Consider the following 12,574-nt stretch of genomic DNA (forward strand, 5'->3'; position numbering starts at 1 on the left):
TACCATATTTACTTCAAAGTTCACTGTCTTCGAGATATTTGACATCAATGTTGAACAATTTTAGGCCTATAAACTGGTTTACAGGCCATAACTTTTGTGTTAACTAGTTTAAAATTAAAATCTCTGACCAGTTTTTAGAGACGTCAAAGACGAACCCATATGTGTAGATTTCGTACATGTAAAATCCTTCACAGCAATCTTGTAACGAAAAAAGTGTTTTTTTTAGACATTGTTTAACAAAAAAAAAATGTTCATTTCTTTCAAAATCCGGCAGACCAGAATGGAGATAAAAGATTGAAGAACCGATAGCCGTTTGTCTTATAATTCTATCTATAGTGCAAATGTAGGAGTAACGACTCAAAACTAGTCAAAAATCGATGAAAACTTAAGGGGCCGCAGCAAGCTCGGTTCTCCATACAAACGTAGTTACGCTCTCATTTAAAACGACTAGCTAGATTGCTCTGAAACTTTGTACTTATTTACAATAGGATAAGGTAAATCTAATTAGTTTATGCTCCTAGCTTCAGATACCATAGTTTAAAAAACACAGCGAATTTAAGTTTTTCATTTAAAACATGTTTTTGCTCTATTTCGTTTGTTTTATAAGCTGGAGCCATAGAAACTAATTATAGATATACTTCATCTATTTGTATGTGCAAAGTTTCATTCCAATCCAACACTTAGTTTTAAAATGAGAATGAAATTCCGTTGGTATGGGAACTTGAAATTCGGCCGAGCTTACTGCGGACTCTTAATACTTTCGCTACCAACGTTTTCGTAGCGCTGCGCTAGTAGCCGATCCCAGCGTTTTCCCGCTTTGTAGAGGAAAGCGACTACAAACAGAGAACCCGCCGAGCGGCTTCCCGGTACTCAACGTGTTATTTTTTTTCTATTTACTGTGATATTCTTCTAAAAAATAAGAATATGCAACAGTATTTGAAATTTTAGAAAATGTAAGCTTACATTGAATAATATTTTATGCGGATACGAGTATTTCCATTAAACCATCGACATGTGTCGTGTCGCGTGCAACAATGCGAACGCGTTAACCTTTCTTCGCGATTGCCTGATAAACATGAACTGCTGCTTTACATAAAAATCATGACAAGAACATTTTTATTACTTATAGAAATAAAACTTTGAACTTGAGCGCGTAGCGGTAAGAGCGCGCGACTTGCAATTATAGAGGTCGCAGGTTCAAACCCCGGCTCGTACCAATGAGTTTTTTCGGAACTTATGTACGAAATATTATTTGATATTTACCAGTCGCTTTTCGGTGCAGGAAAACATCGCGAGGAAACTGGACTAATCCCAATAAGGCCTAGTTTAGCATTTGGGCTGGAAGGTCAGATGGCAGTCACTTTCGTAAAAACTAGTGTTTACGCCAATTCTAGGGATTAGTTGCCAAACGGACCCTAGGCTCCCATGAGCCGGGACAACGCGAGGAAGGTGATGAGATGATAGAATATCTAGACTAACTTCTAGAAGCTTTATGCATAGTGTTTCGAAGTTAAGTCTTAAGTATTGTTTCTCTTGTTATTATTTAGTATTTAAATGTTGCCGTATTTTTAGATTGATATTTATTTGTTTACTTGTAGGTACCTACATTTGATAAGTTCTTTGTTGTTGTTTTTCTCATGTTTTTGTCTCATTGTTCATGAATAAAGATACTATGACTATGACTACTATGACTATGACTAGGTTGGTTTGCTTTCAGGAAGACTTCATTTGAAGAAAATATTAGCTGCCTACTTATAAGTAAAGCAAAACTTTCTACTGAGAACTGTGACAACGCATTTTCTATCAATTAACAGAATTTACAGTACATACGGTGCTACTTTACCGCACTAGTGCGAAAATTTGCATATTACGTTACTGTGTCGAATATTTAAAGGGCCATATGTACTGTAAAACGTTGTACGATACATGTGCGAATAGGTAATTCGCAACTCGTGTCGATTTAAAACACTCCCTTCGGTCGTGTTTATTTTATCGCCACTCGTTTCGAATTTCCTATTTTTCGCACTTGTATCGTAATGTACTATTTCTAAACAAGACCATCGGTTATCTATCATAACCAATTTGATACTTTAACGCCACTAGAAGCGGTACATATTAATACTATGTCCACCAAGTCTCGGAATTTATTTATAAAATACCGGTAAATACCGGTTTATGTCGGTTTATTAAGAACTGTATTGTAATCTAAAAAAACCGGTTTATTCGACGAGCGGCGAAACGGTAAACATAGTCAGCGACATAGGAAGAAACTGTTTTTTTTAATACTACGTCGGTAGTAAACAAGCATACGGCCCGCCTGATAGTAAGCAGTCTCCGTAGCCGATGTACACCTGCAACTCCAGAGGAGTTACATGCGCGTTGCCGACCCATACACTCCGCACCCTCTTTGAGCTCTGGCAACTTTATTCACCGGCAGGAACACAACACTATGAGTAGGGTCTAGTGTTATTTGGCTGCGGTTTTCTGTAAGGTGGAGGTACTTCCCCAGTTGGGCTCTGCTCTAGATCTGGAATGACATCCGCTGTGCTGTGCATGCACAAAACGAAATGAGATTCACAATGCCCATACCTCTCTTTTTATTGCTCTAAACCGGTTAATTTAACGGTTCCTCGAGCGAAACCGAAATTAAAAGGTTTTGCGCAAAGTACATGATAACGGTTTGGAAATTTCACCGGTTTCCGAGCCTTGATGTGCACCCAGTCATAATGTGTCTACGCAATTTTGCAGCACGCTGTGCTAGCAATTCTTATAGTCGTTAGATTTGTAGCTGGCCTCCAACGGCTTATCCAGGTAGTGGCACGCGCAGTTTTAGTTAACAATAGACAAAAGATTAGCCGCTTCAGGCCAGCTTTAAATCGAACAAATATACTACCGGCAATAGGTCACCTACTACTGATAAACTGTTTTTATTTGTGTCATTTATTATCCTCCTTCCTTTTTACCCGTCGATAGGGCTGTCAAATGATCGTGTTTGCAGGAAAACTCTATGCACTTGACAGGATCGAGATAACGCATCCCGTGGGTCAGGTGGGACTCTTTAATTATTAACACGCGCCCTGGGGGTGGCAACCCTAACATAACTATCTTTGACATGGGGACAGGGCGTAACCGAATGTGCACAATTTGTTTGTACTCTATTGAGAGTAGCTATTATTTCACTATCGTGGTGTCAAGATTCCAATTCCAAAACTTTTATAGTTAATACTTTTATAGAAAGATTACCAACTTTAATATAAGAAAACAATAAAATTGCCTGTATAACAATGGTCGATTTAATCTCTTTACTTTTCCAGAAAACCAATGAATTTGGGGATTTTTTTTTTCATCCTACATACATAAAAATCGGCAAAGAGCATGTTGGGCCATGCTCAGTTATTTAAGCTAAACGGGAGATATTAGAAAGTATCATGTACAATATAGCATAAAGGAGTAACTTCACAGTGCTTTGTACTGTCTTTTTTTTTACTAAGAAGAGAAGGTTTTTGCATTAATTCAAAAACGGCTGGATGTATCATGTTCGCCATAATTTTCATTCAAAGTACTTGGTTAGCTTTTGTTTTAAGATTTTTTGGACCCATGGTTCAAAAGTTTGAGGGGGGGGGACATATTTTTTTATTTCGGACCGATTATTTCCGAAAATATTCATTTTATCTAAAAAAAATCACACTCACAAAAAACCTTTTGTATGGGAGGTACCTACATTTTTTGTACCTATTTTTTTTACCATTCTGTCGCCATGCATGATTTACGAGTAAATATGCATCCATGCCAAATTGCAGCTTTCTAGCACTTGCGATCACGGAGCAAAGCGGCGAACGAACGGATGGACATCGCAAAACTTTAAGGGTTCCTATTTCCTACTGGACTACGGAACCCTAAAAATGGCACTTACTCCAAATGCAGCTTTCATGTTCCATGAATAACCGATGAACGACGAAAGTGCAGCACTCAGTGTCTTTCATTACCTAAATAAGAGTAAGCGTAAAATAAACTTTTGGCAAAGATACTTGGCACGATACCTCACGGCTTTCCTCTCAAGATTAATTTTGTGAATTTGTGCAGGCAAAAATGTAGGTACAGTCAGCGACAAAAATATAGTGACAGCCAAAGTGATCCTATATCATGACACCTTTATTAATATGTTAACAGAAATATGGATGTGTACCGATATACAGATAGAAATAGCCGGTCAGACAACTTTATCTGTAGAAAAAGGTGCGAAATTCAAATTTCCTATGGAATGATAAACCTTCGCGCCTATATTTTTTAAATTTGCCGAACTATAGAATAGAACTCACTTTATTGGCACACCTCAGTAAAAAGATACAAAAAAAGAAAATAAACAATTGATAACATTAAAACAAGAATAAAATGGAAATAATTGATATATTTAGCCATTTTGGCCATCACTATTCTAGATATTTGAAGCTGACTAAATACTTAACAATTTGGAAGCACTCCAAACCATGAAACAGTTCAATGACATATTAACTTAATATGCAGTTTCGATAGAAGTTTAAAGACGCACAGCACATATAGACGTTGCATTGATTTTTTAACTGATTCAGATCACAGATTTTTCGACATGGCTATATCATAAAGACATTTTACGATACCTGCTTTAAGCATTAAGAAGTTCATGTCCTAAATTTACTTTGGAATTTTATGTTTAAAAAGCATTTTGTCCGAACATCCATCTAAATATAAAATAATGAACATAAACTTAGAATTAGCTGCTGAAATACGACAGCAATATGCGAGCATCTAATGCGTAGCGTTGGTGTTAAAACCACATAAAAACTTTACGACTCCCACCAGAAAAATTACTAACACCAGCTAACAATAAACACCGTGTTAACCACTTAGAGGAAAACCACTAAAAGAAGGCAAATTCACACAAAAATAGTCCCTTTCTCAATGGAATAAAGTATAGCAGAAAATCATGATATAGCAAAAGTCGTAAAAAAAAAACTGTCATATACATACGGCGATGATGTCAAACGATTACAAATCGGAAATCAATCCATCAAGAAAGCGCTCCGCTAAAGGTGTTGGGATTAGTTCCCATTCACGAACGAATGATTAATGATTGTCGTTCATTCCCTTCGTTCCCATGTTTACGGGAGGTTTAACCATTTAAGTAAACTAATAGGAGTGGTGAAGTTAGCTAAGTTTGTGTAATGCGTGTTGTAAATGAAGTTGTAAGTAAAAATCAATAGTAGAGTCTTAGGACTCTTAAGGTTCTGTACTGTCATATAGTAAAAAGGAAAGCTCTTGGTATGTACAGCGAGCTTGAAAAGTGCATACACACATTATGAATAAATTACATTCATAAAGTCGATATGCACTTTTACAGCTGAGTGTACACTGCACACACCTGGTCGGTGGGTATATGGCGCATTAGGCGCATGCACGCGTGTCTATATATGTGTTATTCAATTTACTTTTTAGTGAATTTTAGTATATAATACTTTCTATATCTATATACCTAACTCCGATTACCTATAGCTTCTTTAAAGATGAAGTAGTACCTTTTCATCTTCATAAATCAAACTAAAATATGTTTGCATACGTACCTGCTGTGATTTATTGCAGACTGTCACTAAGTCAAATCAATCTATAAAACGTAAGCGTTCTATTTATATAGGTAAGTAAGTTAATTACAACTTTTAGGATCATCGCACATCGATCCATCCAGTTATTTCTGACCCAAATCCCAAGATTTAAAGTTCTCTTACAATATAAAACTAAATTGCCATCACGCTCTAAAAAATCTAGATTATTTCCGCGCACGGATTGCCAAAACAACTACATAAAAGTCTTTTAAGTCTGTTGATGCAATGAATTGCCGGATTTACTTCCAGAATGTGCAACATTTATTTTAGAAGACCGCATTGGAAGGTCACATGAATGATATACATAAAGACTAAAATAATACAGCTAAAAATATGAAATGATACCTAAATTCCAATTATACTTTCTACAATTTAGAGAAATTTAACAACTCCTTAATGTGCTCAATGTCAAATGACCTACTTACTACCTTTTGACTTCCCGTCACGGAAATGAAGGTAGGAAATTATGCCTCTTATTTTTATATCCTAACCTACAAAAGCTTACTAGCAGACAAAAACACAGATAACAAAAGAAAAGGGAGCAAAATATTTGGCACCTAGTTTCTAACAATCCCATTCCTTTCATATTTATTTTTAATTACTTCCGCAATCACTACACACAATACAAAAATAGTATTTTCTAATGTATTCTAACCTACCATTCATGTGCCGAATGAACGTAACCATTAAAAAACTATTCACAATAGCACCCCTCGATCTACTAATATCGAATCACCGTGATTAGGATGCATGAAAAAATCGGCCAAGGGCGAGCTGATACAAGTTAACCGGGGTTCTCAGAAAATATCTATTATCCCTTGGAGTGGCAGGCCGTCGACTCCCGACCGATTACGTCATTTAAATTTGAATTTTGATTAATTGAAATAAAATCAAAATTCCCACAACTCACAAACGACGTATGCCACTTGAAGAGTTATTAGTAAAGATGCTTTAAAAATAGCACATAGCCTCAACTTTTTCTTAGCTAATATTAGAATAGAATTGCCTACTTATTATAAACGTTTTATACACATACGTTTTACATGAAGTACTTTGGTAAAATTTCGTATACATAATAATCACTTTCACGCAAACGTATAAATTACATTACTTAATTGAAACAAAGGCCAAAACTATGTGTAAATATCTACAGAGTGTATACTGTGTGAATATTTACAGAGCTGTTCGATCGAATTAGGTAAGTACAGTCACAGTCCTTTGTAACACAAATATTAAATTAAATAATTTGTAAACACAGCGCTTACAATAATTGTCCAACATACCTACTTAATTTGGTTTATATTATGTGAAGCCATCTTAGGATTGTATTGTACTACCTGGAGTTCGTCTAGGCTGTTTTCATGGCAAGTGTTACGTCAAGTATCACGCTTCTATGGGATTTGTATTTGTGTGTCATTGTCACTGCCTAGTCAGTACAACACAAACTTGATATGATCAGAGTCTATCTCTTATCAATAGTACCTGGGCGACCGAGCTTTGCTCGGATATAACTATTTATTGTAATATGGTGGTGTATAGGTGATAATCTTAACTACATTTTTTTACTAAATTAAACTGGTCTAAAACAATAAAAATTATATACAAACTTGAACATAAAAAAAACAAAAGTTAGTCACTCTAGCCGTCCGCGTCTTAACCCGCTGGACCAGACGGACAGTGGCCGGTAACACGAAATTAGCGACCATATCGAAAGAAAAAGGCATGAAAATTCGAAAACACGCGTTTTCCCAAACATAAGACTAATCTAGATCGATTGGATACCCCCAAAAACCCCCATATACCAAATTTCAGCGAAATCGTTAGAGCCGTTTCCGAGATCACAGAAATATATATATATACAAGAATTGCTCGTTTAAAGGTATAAGATTCTCGATAAAGATGAATTTGGCAGATACTGCCTTATTTTAAAAAGCACACACACTTATCCTTCTTAATCACAGAAACCCTTATACTCTTATAGCCTATAGGCCTTTTTCTAAAATTTCATTTCAACTTTTATTAATAAGACGTTACAAGTTTCCAAATTCAAACTAAAACCGAAAGCTTTTGGGTATTGGAATTCCGACGCTAGTATTGGAGGCTATAGTAGTTACGCGTTTAAATCCCTTCGAGAATACGACTATTTGTTAGTGGCCGCACGGATCCCTAAACCTTGCCCCAGTGGCTTAATGGCCGCCTGTCAGTCTGTATGAAATTATCATCTGTGCGATATTCCTACGATAGCGAAGGGGATAGTGATGAAGCCATTTGTCAAATACGGTCGCGGATTTATTATGAAATTTTATATATGAAAGAGAAAAGAGAAAGTCCTTAGAGTCTTTCGTTTTTTGAAGCTTTGTTTCCCGCGAAAGATTTACTCATAAAAGCGACTTTCGGACATGGACAAGGTGCTTAAATTGGTTTTTTTAATCTATAAACATAAAGCGATTTTTTACCCTCTCAATGACCCAGTTTTTGGTTAAGGAGCATGACTCTTATAGCGATTTGGAATTTTCCTCGCCTACTTTCATTAGCATATAAACGAAAAATGTTAAGTCCAAAATGGCAACTAAGTATTCAATTACCAATTAGCTTGTTTTAAATAACAGTCTTCGCCTGTTTAAAATTCCAACTTAAGGGAAATGCACTGTAGGTGTGTAGGTTCATCGTTCGTTTGGATACCATGTCAAAATGCCGTGTTTCCTTGGTTATCATCATATCTAACGCGAAGTTATGCAAATTGTGTATTATACCGCTCCTTTGTACCATACGTACAAACCCCTAACTATGAAACTTTTTGCTTGCAATCTCAAATTACTTACTTGCTAAAATTTCTAAGAGACAAACAAAAATACCTTTTGCTAATAGAGAATTTGTACATAAACAATGCCATTGCATTGTCCAGTGGCATTGCACTTGTCCAAATGTCTACTTTAGGTGAAGGCATCGTGATACCTAGGTATAACCGTAAACTGTAACCGTCCGTTCCGGTTTACGGTTCAATTTGTAATGGTTAATGGTCAATTCCATTAACCTTTTGGCCAACACTAATATATACAGGGCGTCCCAAGACTATGGGACATCAAGGGAAAGTACCTTAAATATCGTAGATAGGATATTTTGCTGAAAGAAGACTTTATTTTATTTTTAAAAGAAAGTAATATTGTATTCAAAGAATTTCTAAAAAAAAATTGAAAATTGCGTACTTTTTCTGGGAATTAAACCGAATCTTGAAATTTTAATCAAAAATTTTACTCTATTCATTTCTTTTGCGATATCATATTTCTGAGATGACTTATTTTTTATGCATTCTTTCGATTGGCATCATAAAAATACAAGATGTTTTTTTTTTCACGTTTGAGTCGGTTCGATTTCCAAATAAAGTAACTTTTTTTTTTTATATCCTTTTAGCAAAATATCCTGTCTTATATTTAAGGTACTTTCCCTTGATGTCCCATAGTCTTGGGACGCCCTGTATACCTATGTATGACGATGCCTTCACCTAAAGTAGACATTTGTAATGGTTAACGGTCAATTGCAATTAACATTCAGCTAAAACTGATCTATTATTTAATGATTTTTTTTTTCGTCTAGCTTTTACTCCCTGCAATTTAATGATATTCAATTATACCGTCCATTTTACATTAATGTTATTCTTTATAAAAGTGTATTACCTACATGTAATTTAACATGTACTTGCCATATTCAAAATAACACAGGAACAACAAATTCATAGAAATAAACATATATAAATTAATATTGTTTCCTTTTTAACACACTTAGCGCCTTTTCTCTCATGTTCCACTCTAGTTACACCAAGGCCAAAGTCGCACAACGAAAAATACCCTCCAAAATTCGATAACTAAACATAAATATTCAGCCAAACTTGATAGTTGATACAAACAAACGTAGCTTCACACAAAAGCCCGATTATTTTCTTTCAAAGCTTTCGCAAACAAACTGCCACGCCACGGTGGAGTTCTATCGTCATGTCCAGCGTTGTTCGAAACCATTCGAAACATTTGTTTGCGTTGCGGTGTTTGGCGAAAAAAAAGTCTGGAGCAATACCAGACTATTGCGAATCGGTACCGAATACAGAATGTGTAAGTTTAATCGTAACTCTGGTCTTTGAATACTGAACAACTAGAGAACTGGTGGTGGTACTGAACTGGTCTGAACCAAGCTAAGTTGGCAGCGATTTTGATAGCCACTGTGCATGTGTTATTTTAAACGTCAAACTTCTATGAAATTATGACGTTTACTTAACACTTGCACAGACTGGGCTATCAAAATCGCTGCCTACTTATCGTGGTCTATCTCTATGAACTATGTATTGGACCAACTCCAAGGAGTTTATCACTTTATAATGTCTCTTTTGTTTTGTCTTTTTAATCCCCGAAGCCCGAAGCAAAAAGTGGGGTGTTACATGTTTGACGCCAATGTTTGTGTGTCTGTCTGTCTGTGGCATCGGAGCTCTCCAACGGATGGAGCGATTTCGATGCGGTTTATTTTACGTTGAAGCCAGTTTTCTTGCGGTGGTTGCTAGCTATGTTTGATAGAAATCGATGCATTCCAAATTGATGTACGATATTTTTGGCATTACTTTATTATTTTGGCATATAACGTATATTGTAGGGTTTTTTTTATTTTATTTAATAGTTATAAGCATAGAAGCAATGGTGGCCTACCGGTAAAAGCGTGTGACTTGCAATCCGGAGATCGCGGGTTCAAACCCCGACTCGTACCACTGAGTTTTTCCTTACTTATGTACGAAATATCATTTGATATTTACCAGTCGCTTTTCGGTGAAGGAAAACATCGTAAGGAAACCGGACTAATCCCAATAAGGCCTAGTTTACCCTCTGGGTTGGAAGGTCAGATGGCCGTCGCTTTCGTAAAAACTAGTGCCTACGTCAAATCTTGGGATTAGTTGTCAAGCGGACCCCAGGCTCCCATGAGCCGTGGCAAAATGCCGGGACAACGCAAGGAAGAAGTTATGAGCATAGACAGAGGTCGAATTTAAAGGACTAGTGTTCTTCGTAAATCTATAACACATACATTACTCTACATACCTACTGTACGTACTACTTACGCTTAATTACATTAATTTGTGTCAGTCTCCAGTACCCCTAGTGTAAATAAATTCGGTTTCGAAACGTGAAGTACGCGTTTGCGTTTAGTCTCATTTTGTATGGGTTTTTGAACAGCGCGCCAAGCGGGACGTTTTGGAAAGTCAAAAATCTCATACAAAATGACACTTAACGCAAACGCGTACGTAACGTTTCGCTGTCGAAAATATTTACACTCGGGGTACTGATTTGTGCCTGCGTCTAAACTCCGTCAAACCATACTAACTGTATGAAAAGTTTGACAGAGTTGAGTCTGGCCGCAGTCATATAATATTAGAAGGGCCCATTTATAGATAGCTGGCATTGTATTTATGGATAGCTATTATATTTTCATGATTCCTATTTTAGGGTAGATAACGTAAGAGAAATATTGGGGCAAAATATACACTTGTAGCCCTTGTAGGGAATTGTTTCTTTTGCTTCGAGTAAAATACACTATGTTTCTCTTACACCACATGACCTTAATATTTTATTTATTTATTTATGCATCTTATCTTACCTATAAGTCCATCCACTCCCAATACCAACAATCCCACGTGCCATAGCGCGAACGCGCTCAACATTTTCCCAAACTCACATCCTTCAGCATTTTCTGACACCAAACACTATTAAATAACATTTAAAACGCACTAATCACTCAATCTCATTAACTCACACACGCCATTGTATTAATAATTGGATTTAAAGTTGAATGACTGCGTACGTAAATACGAGAGACGTGAATTTTAACGCGCGCGACGCGTACTCTCCCTTTGAAAGCTGGCGCGGTACTGAATTTTCTTCGTAGCCGTAGTGGAGCGTAGCGTCGAGCGTTTTGGGAAAGCCCTCAAAGATTGATCGAATTTTCATTGCTGTGCACGTATGGGTGACGACAACGTTCTGTAGGTTAGTTTGTCTATGACGTGTGCAATGGAGAGAATGGGGTAGTAAATTTTGCCGTTTTAAAGGAAAAATTGCCAATGATGTAATGCTAAAATAATGGCGCAATCAACCGTGTAAAGCATAAATTCATTTCTTTTTTATATGTTAGTCAATGACCGAGCATACAGTCAGCATCAAAAGTAGCGGATGAAACAACGCGCCAAAAGTATCTGATATTCCGGATAACTTTTCCAAATATAGATAATTCTCTAAAAATCACCTTTAAAGCTATATCTTTTACAGTCTAAATTGGTCTACATATAGAACCATCAAGTTTTGTTAAGCTGTTACAGAATGGTACTTTTGAAACCTTGTTTGATCCGCTACTTTTGATGCTGACTGTACAAGCACAACCCGCCTGATATGATGATTTAATTTTACCTTCTGTTTTATATTGATAAAAAACCAAATTCGGGAAAATATGCTAACAGAATATATTTACTATTTGGGAAATTTTATAAAATTTTCTAGGTAAAATGACAGGAAACAATTTGTAGTTTAATTTTATTTCTGGTCCTTTAAGCCTGGTAAGATACCAATCCCGCGAGTCCATTTAAAACGGACCGTTAAGACGTGACTTCCATTCTACTATAAAATTTAACGACATTCCAACATAAAGCTTAAAACTTTATTTAACACATTCACCGCTGAGCTACGGTCGTAGCGCTACGTCGTAGCCGATAATATAGGTTTCTTGGTATAAGTACTGTTACGAAATTGCTTCATGGGAGGCAAAACGACAATCAGCCCGATTCGAAGAATGAGATACGATAACGATAAGTTCTGTAGGGCTAAGATGGTTGGCTCTTTATCATTTGTCACCATGCCTGTCACGTTCTAACAAGTGCGTAAGTGCGAAAGTGACGGGCATAAGTGACAAGCGATAAA

General features: G+C 36.4%; 1 protein-coding gene across 3 annotated transcripts in view; it reads right to left on the bottom strand.

Moving 5' to 3' along the window:
* Positions 1 to 12,029, bottom strand: part of LOC133517609 (uncharacterized) — a 214,972-nt gene extending 202,943 nt beyond the window's left edge. Inside the window, exon 1 of one of the 3 annotated variants that reach the window (XM_061850952.1) lies at positions 11,265 to 12,029. In XM_061850952.1, coding sequence (XP_061706936.1) covers positions 11,265 to 11,328 — 64 coding nt within the window. In that variant the 5' untranslated portion in view covers positions 11,329 to 12,029. The remainder of the gene's footprint in view (positions 1 to 11,264) is intronic. The other 2 variants (XM_061850950.1, XM_061850949.1) reach the window with 2 other exon arrangements.
* Positions 12,030 to 12,574: the final 545 nt, after the last annotated feature.

Source organism: Cydia pomonella, chromosome 5, assembly GCF_033807575.1.
Source record: "Cydia pomonella isolate Wapato2018A chromosome 5, ilCydPomo1, whole genome shotgun sequence".
Taxonomy (NCBI): Eukaryota; Metazoa; Arthropoda; class Insecta; order Lepidoptera; family Tortricidae; genus Cydia; species Cydia pomonella.